This window comes from Lithobates pipiens, unplaced genomic scaffold (genome assembly GCF_037356315.1).
Source record: "Lithobates pipiens isolate NorthernLeopardFrog02 unplaced genomic scaffold, aLitPip1_a1.2 Scaffold_13, whole genome shotgun sequence".
Lineage (NCBI taxonomy): Eukaryota > Metazoa > Chordata > Amphibia > Anura > Ranidae > Lithobates > Lithobates pipiens.
In genome coordinates, this window is record NW_027507718.1 from 180,710,472 (window position 1) to 180,732,240 (window position 21,769).

At 43.7% G+C, this 21,769-nt stretch overlaps 1 protein-coding gene across 1 annotated transcript in view; it reads right to left on the reverse strand.

The window, feature by feature from the left end:
• Window positions 1-5,343: 5,343 nt before the first annotated feature.
• The window catches only part of COMP (cartilage oligomeric matrix protein), a 192,903-nt gene continuing 176,477 nt past the window's right edge, over window positions 5,344-21,769 (reverse strand). Inside the window, exons 17-19 of the mRNA XM_077475942.1 lie at window positions 14,592-14,764; window positions 8,100-8,239; window positions 5,344-5,617 (exon numbers count right to left, since the gene is read on the reverse strand). Coding sequence (XP_077332068.1) covers window positions 5,565-5,617; window positions 8,100-8,239; window positions 14,592-14,764 — 366 coding nt within the window. The 3' untranslated portion in view covers window positions 5,344-5,564. The remainder of the gene's footprint in view (window positions 5,618-8,099; window positions 8,240-14,591; window positions 14,765-21,769) is intronic.

Consider the following 21,769-nt stretch of genomic DNA (forward strand, 5'->3'; position numbering starts at 1 on the left):
CCCATGACCTGGCGTTCTTACTGAGATCCAAGGAGACGTGAGAGAAGTTTATGGTTCGTGTTAACCCTTTTGATACCGCTTGCATGACCACCTGTTTGCACAGAGGTCCATGCCATAAGGTGAGAGTGATTAGTTAGACCGGAGGTGAAGGGATTGTCATGCTACAGTGGAAAAAAAAATTACTTATGTCAGTGCTACAGTTTGAATTTAAAAACGTATTTGTGTGAACTGTGAAGTTAAGTCATGGATTGTGGAAACTAACTAGTGTCGGATGATTGTATATAATGTATACCACATTTACCATTGACTAATGCAGAGTTGCAATGCAAGGAGATCAGCTAAAAGTAGTTGGATCTGTATGTGTGTTATAATTAATCGAAATTAGTCGATTAATCAATAATAAAAAAATTAATAATTGAATGCGAAAATTTTAATCAGTAACGACCCTAATCTATATATTATATATATATATATATATATATATATATAGCATGACAGTTAATTTACTATAATGTGGCATGCATTTAAATGTGTGACATCTGTAGAAGAAAGCCAGCAAACAATATAGTAAGGTCTGATATGGAAAAAACACAGGTTCATACAGTATCCCAATGATACATTTCAGTGCCAAGAGAACTGATTGCAATTGCAGCAAATAAAAAGTTAATTCAATTTCTGTATTTACAAAACTTCCAATCTATAAGAGGTCCAGATACAACTTACAGCTGCTGACAAGGCATGTGCTTGAAATCACACTGAAGCAAATTACATTAAAGGTCCAGTTCACTTCTACTCTATTTATGTTGTTAATCAAGACCTAATGGACCCCAAAAACAATGTTGGCTTCTTTTAGGATTGTACCTATTACTTTTAGTGAAATAAAGTTGTATCTGGAATGCTTAGCACTGGTGTTGCGCTTCAGTTTTAATGTTGTTACATTACACTTCAAGCCAAGGAGATCATGGAAAACCTCTGGGGTGTAGAAGCTGCCTGTCAGGGAACCAGATCATTTACATCAACATCATTGCTTTAAGATAGAAATACAAATAAGATAACCTCACTAAACCCAGGGCCCTGCATTCACTATATCTGTTCTCCCACAGAACACAGAACATGGAAATGCAATTATTTTAGTAAATATAAACTGCTAAATCTCTTGTCTTGTGACTTCTATTAGTATCTGGTTAAAGCTTGTAGGAGGAGTTTTAATTCTTCCCTGACTCTCCTATAAGGCTACGGGACATCTGACCCTCTCTCTGGACAGTGCTGATTGGCCCTGTGCTCAGGGCCGTCTTTAATATTGATTGGACCCCGGGCAAACATTTTCTTGGCCCCCCCCCCCATACAATTTTGCTCTCCACCTGCTCTGAGACATACAATAAATATCAGCTAGACTTAAAATCAGTTTACTGTATCAAATCAGGCAGCGATTGGTTGCCAGGGGTTACAGTGTATTATTACCACTTACTGACTGGTTGCTAGAGGTTACAGCACACATTAAGGCTCACTGATTAGTTGCTAGATGTTACAGCACATGGTTTCTATTTGTTGATTGGTTGCTAGAGATTACTGTACAGTAATACTGCTCACTGATTGGTTGCTAGAGGTTACAGCACATCATCTCCTCACTGCAGGGGGTATGATATACATACGAATGCCGCCTTTATTTACATATCTATGCTGCCGGTGTCTTGTCATATAATGTCCTCCATCCGATAGTGTCCGCTGCGTACTGCGCATGCGCAGTACACAGCAACACAGATTCCAAAAATTGCTGAGGATGAACGGTACCTGCGCCGTGAGTCCAGGTTCTAGCCCCACCATCCAAGTGGACATAGAGTAGGAATAAAAAAGAGCCAAACACAGCGAGGCCGAGCCCGAAGCGTGGCGAGCGAGGCTCGCCCGCCAGGGGCCCTCTAATATTCACAACCCTTGGATGGTGGGGCTACCACCTCCACTCACGGCGCAGGCGCCCGTTAGCTTCGGAGATTTTCTGAAGGTTCGTCTGCTCCGTACTGCGCATGCGCAGTACGGGGCGGACACTATTTGATGGCCGGACACTATACGGCAGAACACCGGATGCAGCTATTTACATATGAATGTTGTCCCTATTTACATATGATTGGAGGTTATTTACATGTAAACACAGGGTCTGCAGGTGAGTCATCTGTACACAACAATAGGTCAGAGCTGGGCAGCATTAGTAGCAGCAGTTCACACTGAGATATCTGGACACAGCATGGGACTAAAACTTTAAGGGACAAGGGAATTTAAACCAGGATAGTTGGCAAGTATGAGGCAGCTGCTTTGTACCCCACAACAATGACAGGGCCCAGGGTAGCTGCCCCTTTTGCCCTGCCTTAAAGATGGCCCTGCCTGTGCTGATCACATGTACTCACCCAAGAAAAATAAACTCTCTAGCAATACTCATCAAACTGAGTGCAGCAACCGAAGAAATGGCTGCACTCCAAGATCCATCAAAATTCTTGTTTAACCACTTTCAGACCGGACCAATTTGCTGGTCAAAGACCAGACCACTTTTTGCGATTCGGCACTGCGTCGCTTTAACTGACAATTGCGCGGTCGTGCGACGTGGCTCCCAAACAAAATTGACGTCCTTTTTTTCCCACAAATAGAGCTTTCTTTTGGTGGTATTTGATCACCCCTGCGGTTTTTATTTTTTGCGCTATAAACAAAAATAGAGCGATAATTTTGAAAAAAACTCATTATTTTTTACTTTTTGTAATAATAAATATCCCCCAAAAATATATAAAAAAACATTTTTTTCCCTCAGTTTAGGCCGATACGTATTCTTCTACATATTTTTGGTAAAAAAATCGCAATAAGCGATTGATTGGTTTGCGCAAAAGTTATAGCGTTTACAAAATAGGGATAGTTTTATAGCATTTTTATTAATCATTTTTTATTATTTTTTTTTTACTAGTAATGGCGGCGATCTGCGATTTTTATTGTGACTGCGACATTGTGGGGGACCCATCGGACATTTTTGACACATTTTTGGGACCATTGTCATTTATACAGTAATCACTGCTATATAAATGCAGTGATTCCTGTGTAAATGACACTGGCAGTGAAAGGGTTAACCAGTGGGTGGCAGTGTAGGGGTTAAGTGTTCCTAGGGGTGTGTTACTAACTGTGGGGGGGTTGGGCTTTCATTTAGTGTACACTGATCTCTGCTCCAATCACATGGAGCAGAGATCAGCGTCACTAGTTGCTAGGCAGAATGGAAAAATGTTGTTTACACAGCATTTCCTCCATTCGGCCGCTCCGTGAGACGATTGCGGGGATGCCCGCGGCGATCGAGTCCACGGGTCCCGCGACCGGACTCACGGGGGTCCCGACCAGCGCGGGAGCGCGCCGCCGGCGGCGCGCTCCCGATGGCACGGCGGCATCGAATATTGGACGTACATGTACGCCAATATGCCTGCCCGTGCCATTCTGTCGACGTACATCGTCGTGCGCTGGTCAGGAAGTGGTTAATAAAGAACATCCCAAGTGTTACAGACAGTACAAATGGTAGACGCATTTCACACAATAACAGGTGCACTTATTCATTGCTGTTAGTGTGTGAAACGCATCTACCATTTTTGATGGATCTTGGAGTGCAGCCATTTCTTCAGTGTTGATCGTATGCGTAGGTGAGCCGCGGCGGGCACCTGTGATATCATTAGGCTTCCTGTCTCACCTGGAGCAGCAAGTCCTTTTGTTTGGAAACTCAGTGTAGCACTACTCCCATAGGAGGCGCTACTGTCCCGGGTCCCCACTGCTGCACAGTCAGTCACATTTCCTTCACAGAAAACTGTCCTTGGCTTGTTCTGATGTTCTGATGTTTTATTAGGGGTTGAGAACTTGGATGGGGTAGGAAATTATGGAATGCTCAACTTGAAAAATGTCTAGAACTATGAACAAAGGGACACTTCCTCCCCATTTATAAAAAGACCTCTTCTTTCCTCTTGCAAAAACTTGTATTTCACAGCGCAGCACCTGATGCTCACTCCTGTGGGAACTAGTAGGATGTTACTAGCTCAGAAAAGGCTCATTATAGACAGGATCTGTTAGAGTTGGTAGATAATAGAGCAGTCTGCAGTTTAGCCTTTTTTTGCGGACAGAGCTTTTTTGTTTTGCTTTTTTGAGTACGGCAGCGACTGCGGGCATTGTGATTGATGATGGATTTACATCATGGGAACATTGTTTTTTAATTTTTAATAAAGGAATTGTCAAAAATTGTATGTGTGTTTTTATTTATTTTTTTATGCACTTTTGGTGAATGGTTATGAGTAGGAGTACTCTGATCATCATACTCATTCACATGGGGGGGGGGGGGGGGAGGTGGGATCTGGCTGCATACCCCTACAACCACAGCCCAGGGTTGTCAGAAAGAGTCCCTCCAAGGTGCACCCCCCCATCTTGAGGGCAAGTGGCCTGGTATGGTTTAGGGGGGTGTTCCCTCATCCCCCCACTTTCCTGGCCCGCCAGGCTGCATGCTCGGATAAGGGTCTGGTATGGATTTTTTGGGGTGGGGTGGGGGTTCCTCAAAATACACACCAGACCCAAAGGGCCTTTTAACGTTTTTCTATTGTCATCAAAGGGACTGTATTGTCAGCAATTTAAATGTCATTTTTTTTCCTTTAGAAATGTAAATTTTACTGAAGCAGATGCTATACATGGTACAGATGTGCCACTTTACAGGCAAACTAAGTGGACCCCCCAGGCACTATATTTAAAGGAATTTTTTATTGTTATTGTTCCATTTTAGGTTCAGGCTCAAGGTACATTCTGTCAAAGAGTAGCTTGAAGTTCTTAGATAACTGGTATTTACACTTGAAGACCCCCTGGTAACACCTGATGTCTTTATTGTGTCTGTGTTCTGTTCATTTTGTCTGGGCTAATCAATGAGCCTAGTTTGGGTAGTGATTTCTTTTTGAATTCCTTTACTGATTTCCTGCATAGAATGAAATCTATATAATTCATTTTTGTTACACATTAGTAGGTTGCTGAACTCTTTGTAAAATAAAATGATCAAATAATGTAAATAAAACTGCAAAGTTAACCCACCTGTAATATCCATGGTAGATAGATGAAGCTCATGTGTAGAATTAAAATTTAGTCCCTAAATCGCTGCTTTAGCTTATAAGGTGTTTCACATTTCTTACCTTTTTCTTTGGTGAAAGGGAAATGGGAAAGGTAGCTTCACTGTATTTACTCCACTAAGTGAACAATCAGTTGCAAAGTCTCTATTCCTTTAGCAAAATCAGTTAATGCCAGATTAAGATGTACAATGACTCTGGTAGAAGTTTTCTTTTATTTCTATACTATGCCCTTTATTTAGTAATTGTGTGAAATTTACAATCACATGTGTACATTTTCTCATATATTTGTAGAATTTACAGTAGCAGTTGCATAGAAAATAAATTGTGCAGAAAACCAGTCTTTATATTGTATTTAGGTATTTGAGACAGGTGAGAGTATGAAAGATGTTTATGAAAAAATGCACTGGGCACCCACTCCTAAATTTATATGAAGGCATTCAAGTGGTTTTCATTTCAGGCTTTTCTCCGCTGCTCTTTAAATGTCTCATAGTCATCCGGGATTGTATCTGTAAAAAAAAACATTTTGGTTAAGCTTCAGCAACCTGTAACAATACAAACATAAAAAAAGTGGGGTAGGCATAAGTTAAACTAAGATTTGAATAAAGTTTTTTTTTCCCCCCCAGAGTATGAACAAAGTTCTTTCTCAGATGTTGTTAAATTGATAAAGAGATTAGTGGATGATCAACTGAGAAAAGTGTCAAATGTAGGATGTAAAGAGGAGATGACCTACTGTGTGCAAAGAAAATAGAGAACATTTAAAATACTGAACACAGTGTTGCTTGCATACGATGTTCCACCTACTTGTAGTAGGTAGATTCTCTGATTCAGGTAAACCTGTAGATTAAAGGTTTATAAATGCAGGCACAACTTCTACTTTATGTTTTAGGAATCCAGGACTTCTGCTTTAATTGCTTAAGATTCACATGCCACTCTTGCCAAGGGTGATTGCAATGAATCACACTGAGTGGTGATTCAAGAATCTTGAATTTTGAAATGGCAGCATCCTTTTGAGTGGCAGACCACTGCGTCTATGGTCCCCAACATTGCTAATCAATGGTGTCCCCAATGCTGAGAAATACAGGCAGATATTTACCCATCATGCCATGCCAACAGGGAGGAGTATGACTGGCTCCAACTGTATTCTGCAGAAAGACAACGACCCCAAATATACAGAATATTAATAACAGCTACCCTGTTTCCCCGAAAATAAGACCTTGCGTGATTGTCGGTGATGGCTGCAATATAAGCCCTACCCCCAAATAAGCCCTAGTTAAAGTCCTTGTAGGTCTTATTTTCAGGGTAGGGCTTATATTGCAACCATCACCGACAATCATGCTAGGTATTATTTTTGGCGAAACAGGGTAGCTTCAGCGTAAAGAAGAACAAGGAGTCCTGAAAGTGATGGTTTGGCCACCACAGAGCCCTGATATCAACATTATCAAGTCTGTCTGGGATTACTTAGAGACAACCTACCTGCCTAGTTCCTTCAAAAATTGTGTGCAAGTGTACCTAGGAGAATTGATGCTGTTTTGAAGGCAAAGGGTGGTCACACCAAATATTGATTTGATTTGGATCTCTCGTCTGTTCATTTACTTTCTATTTTGCTATTTGATAAAAAAATAAACTAACACTATTTCAGAGAGCTATATATATATATATATATATATATATATATATATATATATAAAATCTTGCTTGAACTTAACTGCACAAAGATAGCTGATCTGACACTCAGACCCACACATGAGAATGTGAATACAGCAGTATTCTATATATTATCTATATATTGTAGAGTTATCAATTACAGTGGGGGCTGGTGCTCAACATTTTTGGGGGCCGCAAACAAACTATCCATTGCAGCCACTGTGCTCACTGCAGCCAGCTTGGGGGGGAGCGACGCCTGAGCGCCCCCTATGGATGGGTCGCCACTGATCAATTATGATTTATTTAAGCTCATAACATGGAAAAATGCAAGAGATTTCCCATTTTGGCAGTAGATATTTTTTGGAACAAAATCTGCTTAACCAAACATATAAAGAGTCTGTTGAATTGACATTCACTACTCACATTTCAGTGATGGGTGGATGAATTACCCTCTTTTATAGTTAGTTATATAGTTAGTATGGTTGCATAAAGACACCAGTCTATCCAGTTCAACCTGAGTATCTAGAACATCTGCATTTCCCTTACCTGAGTTAGAAACTCAGATTTCCCTACCCTGGAGTATCAGTTCAACTGCTCATTATTTAAAAAGTATTGTGTTTCAATATAAAAGAAAAAATGTAACAGAAAGAGAAATGGTTGCAAAGCTCCTTACCTAGAGTTTCTGCCACGTCAGACCTATCAGACGGGCAATCTTATGCCTAACTGAACATGAAAGGCTGACAATAATGATGTTAATAGTACTGTCACTGGCACGAACTCTAGGTAACAAATTTAGGAACAGATTCATAAAAAAAATATATATAAATTTTGCTTAGGAAAACTTTATACATTAACACATGATGCCAAACATACTGAAAAAGAAGATTTGAGTTTATGTGTACTTTAAGTAAAAAGTATTCTGTAATAAAAAGAGGGGCTGCAAATACTTCACTTCTGACAATGCAAGCCCTTGCTGTTTCTGGCTTAAATACTTTCTAGAATGCAGACCCAGAATAAGAATGCAGATTAGAAAGAGTTCCATGCTTGTTCCAGGTTAGTGACTCTAATGCTTAATGGGTAGCCAGGGAATTGGTACTTTCAGAAGAGGAGATCAACAGTGACAGCCTCCATACTTTATCCTCAAGGTTCTCTAGTACATATTACTTAATAGTTTTCAAACATGGTATAACTGACAAACCAGTATCTTCATTTGAAGATATTTTCTTATAGAGGTGTGTACATCTTTTCAGAATAGTTCATTGCTCTTTGGTATTAATTATTCAATAACATGGCTTGAGCTTTTAAAACCACTGCATACTTCCCATCCAAAAATATCAAACTTACCATTACAACGATATCTTAGGTTGGACCAAATGATGTTCTCCTGAGAGAAACAGAAGACTCCAAGTCGTCCTCCCCTCATTGTGGTGTCAATTATGACCCCAGAATCTGCAACCAGCTCAGGCCCTTCAAAAAACTTGACTCTGAAAAACAAAAACTCACATATACAATGACAGGCAATTAACTTGCATAACACAGTTATCAACAGACAACTCATCTACAGTGCATCCAGAAAGTATTCACAGTGCTTTGCTTTTTCCACATTTTGTTATGTTATAGCCTTATTCCAAAATATATTAAATTCATTATTTTCCTCAAAATTCTACAAACAATACCCCAAAATGACAATGTGAAAGAAGTTTGTTTGAAATCTTTGCAAATTTATTCAAAATAAAAAAAAAATGAAAAAAATATCACATGTGCTTTAGTATTCATAGCCTTTGCTCAATACTTTGTTGAAGCACATTTGCCACCAATTACAGCCTCAAGTCTTTTTGAGTATGATTCTACAAGCTTGGCTCACCTATTTTGGGCAGTTTCTCCCATTCTTCTTTGTAGGACCTCTCAAGTTCCACCAGGTTGGATGGGGAGCATTGGTGCCATTTTCAGATCTCACCAGAGATGTTCAATCAGGTTCAAGTCTAGGCTCTGGCAGGGCTACTCCAGACATTCACAAAGCTCTCAGGTAGCCACACCTGTGTTATCTTGGCTGTGTACTTAGGGTCGTTGTCCTGTTGGAAGATGAACCTTTGTCCCAGTCTGAGGTCCAGAGCACTCTGGATTAGGTTTTCGTCAAGGATTTCTCTGGACATTGCTGCATTCATCTTTCCCTAGATCCTGACTAGTCCTCCAGCAAGATGATGCCACCACCATGCTTCACTGTAGGGATGGTATTGGCCAGGTGATGAGCAGTGCCTGGTTTCCTCTATACATGAAGCTTGCCATTCAGGCCAAAGAGTTCAATCTTTGTTTTATCAGACCAGAGAATTGTGTTTTGTGTGAGAATTGTGTGACATGTGCCTTTTACTGAGGAGTGGCTTCTATCTCGCCACTCTACCATATAGGCCTGATTGGGGGAGTGCTGCAGAGATGGTTGTTCTTCTGGAAGGTTCTCTATCCACAGAGAAACACTGAAACTCTGTCAGAGTTACCATTGAATTCTTGGTCACCTCCCTGATCCTTCTCCCCCGATCACTCAGAAGTGTCCTGATGATTCCAAACTTTTTCCATTTATGGATGATGGAGGTCACTGTGCTCATTGGGACTTTTAATCCTTCAGAAAAAATTCTGTACCCTTCCCCTGATCTGTGCCTTGATACAATCATGTCTCGGGCGTCTACAGACAATTCCTTGGACTTCATGACTTGATTTGTGTTCTGACATGCACTCATAGGCATCCACAGAACTTTTTTCAGGGGGGGCATTATTTTAGGGTCACCCATGCACCGCTACTTTTTGACAATGTAATTATTACATTATCATGGTCAGAGACTGCAGACGTAGTACCGTGCCTAGGATAAGTAACGGATAATGGCTAACAGACCCTCTTACCAGACACAGTGAAACTACAGCAGTGATCCCTCCGGCTGGACAGTTACTCACTCTGTGTTCTCCGGGGGTGTCTCTAGTCAGTAGTGTAGCGTGTCTATACCCTCATAGGGGCTCAGTCTTTCTCTCTCTGGTGGTGCTGGGAAGCGTGGCTCTCTCTGGTGGTGCTGGGCAGTGTGGCTCTCTCTGGTGGTGCTGGGCAGCGTGGCTCTCTCTCTGGCTTCCGCCCTCCACACTCCTTATTCTTTGCCCTGTAGTGCTCTCTCCCTCAGCTTTTTTCCAGGCTGCAGTCTCTCAATATCTCTCTTGATTGAGCTGTAGCCTCCTCCCTGTGGAAAATGGGGCCGCCAATCTTGGGACTAAATGTTCCATGATGCTCTCCTCTCCTAGTCTCCTTTGATTGGCCCCCAGTTATGGCCAATAGGAAAGGAATGGAGCAGGCAGGAAGCTGGGCAGGGAACTTGGTAAGAGCTGCCATCTCTTTTCCCTGAAAGGAGAAAGGGGGGGTGAGTGGGGGAAACCTCTGATAGCCCGCAGCTCGCCTTTCTCCTGTCACAGAGCCGCTGCGTTCTCTGCTGGACGGAGCAGGGAAAAGAGCCCAAAGTCACACTACACTGATGGAGGGGCTTGGCAGCACCTTAATGGTGACACCCCATTGGTGGCTGGAACCTGGGTGCGGGCTGTCCGCACCCCGATATCGACGCAATTGTGCTGAATTTAAGATCCGATCACTGATTCCAGACGGGGGCACTTGACCCCCCCTTGCCCCTACCTACGGACGCCCATGCATGCACTGTTAACTGTAGGACCTTATATAGACTGCTGTTTGACTTTCCAAATCATGTCCAATCAACTGAATTTATCACAGGTGGACTCCAATCAAGTTGTAGAAACATCTCAAGGGGGATCAATGGAAACAGGATGCACCTGAGCTCAATTTTGAGCGTCATGGTAAAGGCTGTAAATACTTATGTACATGTGTTTTTTTTTCGCTTCTGATTTTTTATAAAGCAAGGATTTCAAACAAACTTGTCATTATGGAGTATTGCTTGTAGCATTTGGAGGTTAATTAAAATAATGAATGTATTCCATTTTGGAATAAGGCTGTAACATAACAAAATGTGAAAAAAGCGAAGCGCTGTGAATACTTTCCAGATGCACTGTAAATCCTATGAATTTAATTAAAGTGGTTGTAAGTGTAAAGTTTTTCGTAAAGTCAGTGATGACAATTACTGGCAGTCCTTCTCTTATAACAAGCTATACTACACTGTCCGTGTTTTTCTTTTAAATTATACAACCTATAGTTGTATATTATAGTACCTTATTAGACAGCGCATCACGTGACATCCCACCACTCTCCTTTCCTGATCTGAGGACTATGGTGGGAGGGGCTGAGATTCCCCTCTGACTTCAGCTGGGAGGTCACGTGACTGCACATCGGCGCTGTGAAATAAGGTATAAGGCATGATTAAAAAAATAAAAATCAGGCACAGTGTGTAGTATAGCTTGTATCAACCAAGGTATTTTATAGCATAGAAAGAGACAAATTACACCGCAGAAGTACTATGCTGTGTAACATGCTTTAATCACTTAAGTCCCGGACCATTTGGCTGGCCAAAGACCAGACCACTTTTTGCGATTCGGCACTGCGTCACTTTAAGTGACAATTGTACGGTCGTGCAACGTGGCTCCCAAACAAAATTGACATCTTTTTTCCCCCAAATAGAGCTTTCTTTTGGTAGTATTTGATCACCCGTGCGGTTTTTATTTTTTGCGCTATAAGACAAAAAAAGAGTGACAATTTTGAAAAAAAACACATAATTTTTTTACATTTTGCTGTAATAAATATCCCCCAAAAATATATAAAAACATTTTTTTCCTCAGTTTAGGCCGATACGCATTCTTCTACACATTTTTGCTAAAAAAAAAATCACAATAAGTGTTTGGTTTGAGCAAAGGTTATAGCGTTCACAAAATAGAGGATAGTTTTATGGCATTTTTATTAATATATTTTTTTTTAATGGCAGCAATCTTTATTGTAACTGCGACATTATAGCGACACATTGGACATTTTTGACACGTTTTTGGGACCACTGTCATTTATACAGCAATCAGTGTCATACAAATGCACTGATTCCTGTGTAAATGACACTGGCAGTGAAGGGGTTAACCACTAGGTGGCTGTGTAGAGGTTTAGCGTGTGTTGGGGCGTGGTTCTAACTGGGGGGGGGCGTGGCTGTGTGTGACATGTCACTGATCTCTTCTTTTGATGACAGGGAGCAGAGATCAGTGACACAGTCCCTAGGCAGAATGGGAAGATGCTTGTTTACATTAGCATCTCCCCGTTCTTCCTCCCTGTGAGACGATTGCGGGTATCTCCGTGGCGATCGAGTCCGCGGGACCCGCGATCTGACTCATGCTCATGGAGGTCCCGGCTGGCGAGTGCCGCTGGCAGCGCATTTTTTTTAAAATAACAAACGTATCATACTTGCCTCCTCTGTGCAGCTTGTTTTGCACAGAGTGACCCCGAACCTTGTCTTCTGGGGTCCCCCGGCGGCTCTCGCGGCTCCTCCCCACATCAGATAACCCCATATTAGAAGTGCTCTCCCGAGAGTGTTACCTTGCGGGCGTGCTCCCGAGTCCACCATTCGGCATCTATAGCCGCCGAATGTATGACTCGGCCCTGCCCCCAGCACCCGCATCATTGGATTTGATTGACAGTAGCGGGAGCCAATGGCTGCGCTGCTATTAATCTATCCATTCAAGAGCCGAGAACCCCGGGCAGAGAGACAGCGCGCCCCCTCTGGGTCAAGTTCCAGGGCTCAGGTAGTAAAACCGGGGGGGGGGGGGGGGAGCTGCGAGGCCAGTCACTGCCAGGTGAAAAAACACAAAGGTTTACAACCCCTTTGAGACAATGCAGAATATTGATGATAGGGAAAGTGCAGTAACCCACAGTGAAAAATGTAATTTAACACTAAAGCTTAGGAACTCATAAATGTATTGCTTACTACATAGTTACATAGTAGGTGAGGTTGAAAAAAGACACAAGTCCATCAAGTCCAACCTTTGTGTGTGATTAAACTGTGCGCTGGGATTTTATTTACTTGTGTTGTACATGTTGTGTTAGCTTAACCATGAAGCAGTAGTAAACTGTGTTTAAAAACAAACTGCCCCCCCCCCCCCCCCTGCAGGCTCAATTCATAATGTGCTAGTACATTATGACAGACTTACCTAAAAAACAGATCATGGATATGCAAGGTACAGCTGTTTGAATGGCTGATCCGCAATGAAGTCATGCTCATGGCACAGCTCTCTCAATGGACGGCATGCTGTCCATTGGGAGCTCAGTGATTATGCGCTTGTGACATCACCAGCTACTGGAGATATTTACTGTACCTACAGGTAGGCTTACCTGTGGGTACAAGATAAAAAGTGGAGTTTACAACCGCTTTAAGTAAAAGTATAGACCCTCACCGTGCCACATATAAATTTATTTGGAAACATAGTTACCAAAAAAGGCGGATTTTGTCAGCAAAACACAAGTCAGCTTAATTTAAAAATCCAATATTTTTTCTCCATAAGGTAAAACTTGAATAAAAAGCAAGTGCAACACCTTCTATTCACAATATGTCTGATACCAACAAATACCCAATCCAGAGAGGGAGATTCAAAACAGGCATTAAATGTTCCTTCATACACGTGAATCACATGTAGCTCACTAATTAGTGCAATATCAGCTTAAATCCTCTAGTTACTCCATTCTGAAAATTTAACGCATTTCACAAAGATTTCTCGCTTTCTCTGTACCGGTTGGGTGGGTGTTGTGTAGGAGATGGATGGGAAAAGGTCTTGGGGTGGATACAGGAGCCCCACAAGAAGGGGGGAAAAAAATCACCCCAGGCCTGGACCCAGGACAGACTAGTAGGTGAGCCGCAAAACGTATACGTTTCAAATCTCAAGGAGTTTGTTCATGGAGTAACATTTATACCTGGGTCATCAATTCCCAACAGGGTAAAGGTAAGACTATCCCAGTGGTTCATCTACATATTGCGCCATCTTGCTCACAAGAGTAAAGATAGAAAGGGGGGGGGTGCAATTTAGGACAATCAGGAGGCCTACATTGATCCCAACAATAAGATGGGTATACACATGCATAGAAAGGCCATACCTCAGTTAACACAATTCCCACTTATCGATATGCCAACAATGTACCCCCAGTTTCAACTTGTTCATCAGAGCCTGATGGTGACTCTGATGAAGAGAGCAAGTCCCTCGAATCACATTAGCATTCTGAACTTGTAGACTTTCTCCTTGTGATATTTTGAGATGATATGCAGGGACCATGGCTTTCATCTTTTCTGGTGAGCTTATATATACATTGGTTTGGGAGCATATTATACATGTTCTATTTGTATTACTAAAAGTAATCTAAAGGATAATGCACTAGGCCAGGGGTGTCCAAACTACGGCCCTCCAGCTGTTGCAGAACTACACATCCCATGAGGCATTGTAAAACTCTGACATTCAAAGACATGACTAGGCATGATGGGGATTGTAGTTCCTGAACAACTGGAGGGCCGTAGTTTGGACACCCCTGCACTAGGCTGTGGCTCCCTCTGTCTATTAATGGTTGAACTTTGTCCAGACTACCCCAGTCTTGAGAGGGCAGCAAAGTGTTGGCAGATTTGAACAAGGAATTAAGTGCCTAAACATCCGAATACTACAATCAAGTACAGGAGGTTTTTTTTTTGTCTACTGATCTCGATACTCCTCCATAGGATTGTGAGCAAGTGAATTGCCTGCTATCTATTTTAGATTATTATGTGGCATAAAAGCAATGCAAAAACAGTGATACTGTGCAGAATACATATTAATCAATATACTGTTCTGTGTGTTATATATATTATTATATAAACATATGCTTTTCCAACTCTGCTTTGTACATACCTAATATATCCTACTGAAGGTCTATGTTGCAAAAACCAGCGGTATGATGTCTTATCTTTCCAGCCCACATTTCGGGGATCTTTCCATAGTAGTCTGACTTGGTTTGATGAGTCTCCTGTATGCCACAAGGAATTCCTAAGTTGTTCCCCAGGCCCTGTAGTGGACTTGACTGCCTGTTGCAAAACAGTTGATGAAATTTACATTTTACTAACTATATTAAAAGTAACTAGTTACACTGGGGTAGATTTACTAAAACTGGTGCACCCAGAATCTGGTGCAGCTTTGCATGGTAGCCTATCAGTTTCTATTTTCAACTCGTTCAATCGAGCTTTGGCAATAAAACCTGGAAGCTCATTGGTTTCTATGCAGAGTTTCACCAGATTTTGCACGCTCCAGTTTTAGTAAATATCCCCCAGTGTCAATACTATTAGGCAACAAAGTATTGGTTGTATCAACTAGACTCAGACTGTTATCAAAATGTCACAGTGTAACTGGAATCACATGATTTGCTTGGATCTTTTTTGGTTTACTTCAAAATATAAGACTTTTAGGTGTTTTACATAGTAATAGGTGACAGACGTGTGTGTAAAGGAAAACGTATTTTATAATTTGGATAGAGTAAGTTTGGGTTAAAACGCCTGTCAGTTGACTTTTGCTGTCATTACAAGCATTTCCCATCCATTTTTCAGGTGTTCCTATTAACCACTTCAGCCCCGGACTATTTTGCTGGCTTAAGACCAGACCACTTTTTGTGATTCGGCAATAAAAAGTGCTAATTTTAATGGCTAATATGCAAGATGTTGTCCTAAAAAGGGTTTGGGGACCTGGCTCCTGCCCCAGGGGACATGGGTCAATGCCTAAAATGTTTTTTAAAACGGCCGTTTTTTCGGGAGCACTGATTTTAATGACAATTAAAGTGAAAAAAAAAAAGAAATATTCCTTTAAACATCCTGCCTGGGGGGGGTGTCTCTAGTATGCCTGTGAAGTGCCACGTGTTTCCCGTGTTTAGAACAGTCCCTGCAAAAAATTACATCTAATGGAAAAAAAGTCATTTAAAACTGCTTGCGGTTTTAATGTAATATTTGGTTTCCGGCAATATGGATGAAAATCATTGAGAAAAATGGCATGGGTAGCCCCCCCTGCCCATTACCAGCCCCTTTGGGTCTTGTACGGATATTAAGGGGGACCCCATACCCATATTAAAAAAAGGAAAGGCGTGGTGCCCCCAGGCCCTATATACTCAGAACAGCAGTATACAGGCGGTGCAAACAAGACAGGGACTGTATAGGTTTGTTGTGTTAAGTAGAATCTGTTTGTAATTTTCAACTGGTACATTTTTAAAGTGTAGCTCCAGTCAAAAAATCTATTTTTAAGCTTTTTGGAAACATAGGGAAGGGTTATAATTTGTTTTGCCGTCTGTCTTTTTTCATCTCACTTCCTGTTTTCTCCTTCCGTTTGCAAGTAGGAGACGTTTGTAAGTTGGGTGTTTGAAAGTAGGGGTCTGCCCTATATGCTCTGCAGAAATGGCGGAACAAGGTGTTGGTGTTGCCACAACGTAAGCCCTCAAAGTGACTCTTGGTGGGCACTGGAGCGCCCTGCTGTGAATGATTATATCAAGAATTGTAATTACATGCCATTGTTGAACAGTGGTAGAAAAATTGGGCCTTTGGTGGTTGTGGTGCTGGTGCCATAACACTATAAGTCCTCACAGTTACTCTTGGTGGGCACAGGAATGGGCCCTGCTGTGAAATATTATATCAAGAATTGTAATTATATGCCCCTGTTAAACAGTGGCTGAAAAATTGAGCCTTAGGCACTGGTGCTGGTGCCACGACACTGCAACCTCTCCCATATACTCTAGTTGTAGTGCAGGAATGAGCCCCGCTGCAAAGCATTGCATCAAAAATTGTAATTACACTCCCCTGTTAAACAGGGGCTGAAAAATTGGGCCTTAGGCACTGGTGCCACGACACTGCAACCTCTCTCATATACTCTAGTTGTAGTGCAGGAATGAGCCCTGCTGCAAAGCATTGCATCAAAAATTTTAATTACACGCCCCTGTTAAACAAGGGCAGAAAAATTGGGCTGGTGGCATCACCCAGAACCAAAAATGTTCTTCCAAGATATCAGCGGAGGAGGAAGAGGATAGACAATCAACATAACAGGACAGTCGCTCATCATCAGAATAGGCAGTCTTGAAGGGATGTGATATTTAAAAAAAAATTTTTTTCGGTTACATCAGCTTCATGTGCTTGATAGCTGTGGGTGATCCAAGACTGATTCATCTTTATGAAGGTCAGTCGATCAACCGAGTCGGTGGACAGGCGCACCCTGTGATCGGTAACAAAGCCACCAGCAGCACTGAAGGTGCGTTTCCGAAAGAACACTGGATGCAGGACAGGCCAGTAGCTCAATTGCATACTGTGCAAGCTCTGGCCAGTGAACTATCCTCAAGACCGAGTAAGCCAGAGGATTTTCGGTGGGAAAGGTGTCCAAGTCTGACCTTGCCCCTAGGTATTCCTGCACCATGTAAATCAGACGCTGGCGATGGTTGCTGGAACCGATCATACCTTGGGGCTGCGGACTAAAAAATAGTCTGAACGCATCGGTCAGACGGCCACCTTCTCCACCGCTCCTTCTAACCGATGCCTCAGCAACATGTTGTCCAGGATCAGGAGATGTTAACCTCCCAGTCTCTGGGAACGCGTTGCACAGACCTTTCTGCAAGGCCTCCTGGAGATGTCTCATCCTCTGCTCCCTCTGCGACGGCAAGATAAGGTCAGCAACCTTACCCTTGTACCGTGGATCAAGGAGAGTGGCCAGCCAGTAATGGTCCCTCTCCTTGATCCGAAGAATACGAGGATCCTTCCCCGGGCTTTGCAGGATCAGGGAGGCCATGCAGCATAGGTTAGTTGAGGCATTCGGTCCGGAGTCCTCTGGGTCACTAAGGACAACATGATCCGCAGCTACCTCCTTCCAGCCACGTACAAGTCCACGGGTTTCTTGGGACTGTAAATCATCCCTACAAGACTGCTGCTGCTGCTGATGCTGAGTGCCAGCCTCCACCTCCATGCTGACACAATCATCCTCCTCATCCTCCTCCTCCTCCTCCTTGTCCTCTTCCTGTGTGATGGGTGGGACAGCAGGAACACTGTCTGGATAAAGGGGGCCTTGAGAGGCAAGGAAGTCCTCCTCTTCCTGCCTCTGTTCTGCCTCAAGTGCCCTGTCCATTATTCTACTCAGCGTATGCTCCAACAGGTGGACAAGAGGTACAGTGTCACTGATGCATGCACTGTCACTGCTCACCATCCTTGTGGCCTCCTCAAACAGTGACAGGACAGTGCGTGCATCCCTAATCATGGCCCACTGGCGTGGTGAGAAAAAACCGAGCTCCCCTGACCCTGTCCTGGTGCCGTAGTCACACAGGTACTTATTGATGGCCCTCTGCTGCGTGTGCAGCCGCTGCAGCATGGCCAACATTGAGTTCCATCTGGTGGGCATGTCACATATAAGGCAGTTTCTGGGCAGGTTCAACTCCTTTTGGAGCTCAGCCATCCGAGCACAGGCATTAAATGATCGGCAGAAATGCACACAGACTTTCCTGGCCTGCTTCAGGACATCCTGTAAGCCTGGGTACCTGCCCAAGAACCGCTGCATCACCAGGTTAAGGACGTGAGCCACACAGGGCACATGGGTCAGTTGTCCCTGTCGGAGGGCGGAGAGGAGGTTGGTGCCATTGTCGCAAACCACCATTCCTGGCTTAAGCTGGCGTGGCGTCAACCACCTCTCGGCCTGCCCCTGCAGAGCTGACAAAATATCTGTCCCAGTGTGGCTCCTGTCCCCCAAACAAACCAGCGCAAGCACGGCATGGCATAGTTTTGCCTGCGTACTTGCGTAGCCCCTGGAACGCCTACGGAGCACTACTGGTTCCGAGGACAGAGCACTGGAAGAGGCCCTGGAGGAAGAAGAAGAGGGGGTGGAGGAGAGAGGTGTGTCACAACCAGTAGTAGCATTTTGGAGGCGTGGTGGCGGAACAACCTCCAACACTACTGCACCCTGTCCTGCATCCTTTCCAGCTGCCAGAAGAGTGACCCAATGGGCCGTGAAAGACAGGTAACGTCCCTGTCCATGCCTGCTGGACCATGAGTCAGCGGAAATATGCAACTTACCGCTGACCGCCCTGTCCAGCGAGGCAAGGACATTGCCTTCCACTTGCCGGTAGAGAGGCGGAATCGCCTTCCATGAGAAAAAGTGGCGTTTGGGGACCTGCCACTGAGGAACCGCACATTGTACAAACTCACGGAAGGGGGCTGAGTCTACCAACTGAAAAGGCAGCAGTTGAAGTGCTAGCAATTTAGCCAAGCTAGCATTCAACCACTGGGCATGTGGATGGCTGGGAGTGAACTTCTTTTGACGGTCCAGCAGCTGGGGCAGGGGAATTTGCCTGCTATAATCAGACGTGGGTGTACTGCTAGCAGAGTGCCCGCAAGCACTTGGCTGAGACACACCTAATTCTACACCTTTATTCCTTTCAGCACAGGTTTCAGAGGACTGAAGGTCTAGTGGGGTGAGATCCCAGCTGATGAGGAGCAAGGAGAGGTCCGCTTTGTTCTTTGGTGTGGGTCTTTGAGGTACGCTTGCCAACGAGCTGCATGGCAGGTCAACATATGTCTGGTCAAGCATGTGGTGCCCAAGCGGCTGATGTTTTGGCCACGCGAGATACGCTTGAGACATATGTTGCAAATAGCAGCGGTGCGATCTGATGCACTCGTCTCAAAAAAGGCCCACACCAAAGAACCTTTAGAATAACGCACAGAGGCAGCGCCCTGCACAGGCGGAGCTCTGCAGTGTGATTCAGTTGGTGTGCTGCCCCTAAGCTTGCCCCCGGAGGGCATCCTGCCTTGTTGGACATGTGCATCCTCCTCCTCCTCTCTCCTACCAGGCACTCATGTGGAGTCAGTGCCCTCCCTCTTCATCGCTGGAGCAAACCTGGCAGTATGCTGCAGCTTGTGGAACATGACTGCCAGATTGCTGTCCTTCTTGAGCATCCCCCCTCTCTGCGCTCACGCTACTGCCTTCCTCTAGCTGAGTATCATCATCAGAGCCTACAAAACACTGGGCATCCTCCTGGAGCATGTACCCAACACTGTGCTCAAAAGGATGGAAGGATGTGGTGGGTCTAGGGAAGGAGTCACTGATGATGACATTGAGACGAGGAAGACGATGTGTTGGCAGCTGCTTTGCTAGTACCCTGAGCCTGGGTGAGAGAGGATAAAGAGGGCTTGGTCATCCACTCTATCAAGTCTTCGGCATTATGCGGCTCAACACATCCAGCTGCCGAAAATAAGGACAAGTGTGTCCCATGGTCACGTGCTGATGACAATGCACCGCGTCCACGACCAGCACTGTTGTTTCTAGACACAGAGCCTGCTTGCCCTCTTTTATCGGCTCGTGCCTGTCTGCCTCTCCTTGTTGGCCTTCCAGACATGGTAATGGAATGAAGGGAGATGGGAAAACAGCAATTGGGTAGTGTATATTGTGCCTGCTGGGGGCACACAACACCCACTAACTCCTGCAGATGCCTTTATTATAGAACAATAGGAATTAAAGGGTATATACCGGTGTATACTGTGCTGTGCTGGAGGCACACAACACCAACTAACTCTTGCAGATGGCAGATGGGTCAATTAGAGAAGAGCAAAATAGGTGGACAATGGTGTATACCGTGGTCAGGGTACACAGATAACACCCACAAACTCCTGCAGCTGTCTGAAAGCTCAATTTCAGAAGAGCAATATAGCTATATAGGTGGATAATGGTATATACTGCGCTCAGGGCACACAGACAAACTCCTGCAGCTGGCTGAAAGCTCAATTACAGAAGAAAAAAATAGCTATATAGGTGGATAATGGTATATACTGCGCTCAGGGCACAAAGACAACACCCACAAACTACTGCAGCTGGCTGAAAGTTCAATTACAGAAGAGCAATATACTGTAGCTATATAGGTGGATAATGGTGTATACTGCGCTCAGGGCACACAGACAACACCCACAAACTCCTGCAGCTGACTGAAAGCTCAATTACAGAAGAGCAATATACTGTAGCTATATAGGTGGATAATGGTGTACACTGCGCTCAGGGCACACAGACACCACCCACAAACTCCTGCAGCTGGCTGAAAGCTCAATTACAGAAGAGCAATATAGATATATAGGTGGATAAAGGTGTATAGTGCGGTCAGGGTACACAGACAACACCCACAATTTCCTGCAGCTGGCTGAAAGCTCAATTACAGAAGAGCAGGAACGCTAAATCGGTGGATAACGGACAGTGTATACTGCGTTGAAGGTACACAGAGAACACCCACTAACTCTTACAGACGCCTTATATAGTGTGGGGCATGTACTACACAGCCTGAGCTATGATTGGCCACAGGCATCCTGCCTGTGGCCAATCATGGCTCTCCTCGCTGCCGGTGCTGTGATTGGCCAAGCATGCGGGGTCACAGTGCATGCTTGGCCAATCATGAGCCAGCAATGCACTGCGATGGCCCACAGAGTTCTGGCTTCGCCGAACCGGTGAACAGCCGATGTTCGAGTCGAACATGCGTTCGACTCGAACACCAAGCTCATCCCTAGTCGTTGCACATAATTTGTAAATCTATTACAAAACAATAAAATAATGTGTACAGTTGACTTATAATGAGCACAAGTTGACTTTAGGCAGTGAATGTGTGTGACTTTACACTGTAGTACACTCTTGTTAGATTAGTTTATTTGTGCTGTGTTTTTATGTTTTTGTTTGTTTGTTTCATATCTATTGGGGTAGGCTTTTGAAATAAAATATAGTTTCTGTGGCTTTGTTCTCCACATCGTTGTAATGATGTAGCGATTGTGATTTTTAGGTACTGCATTAATTAAATAAAAGTTAAATTAGAAGTTGTAGGGCGACTGCTCAAATTTTTCTCCTTTTTAAAGAAAGCAGAAAGTTAACGTACCATTATCTTTTGTTGTAAAGAACCTTAAATTATTTAGAAGTATGTTTGCTTAAGAGTTCCTGTTAGTTTTGTAACTGTCCTGCAGCAGGAAAATAATGTGAGGCCAACAGGACAGTAATGCCAGCGGGCTGTATACAGATAAACAGAAACAGGTGGCAGATCCAAAGAGTCAGAACGG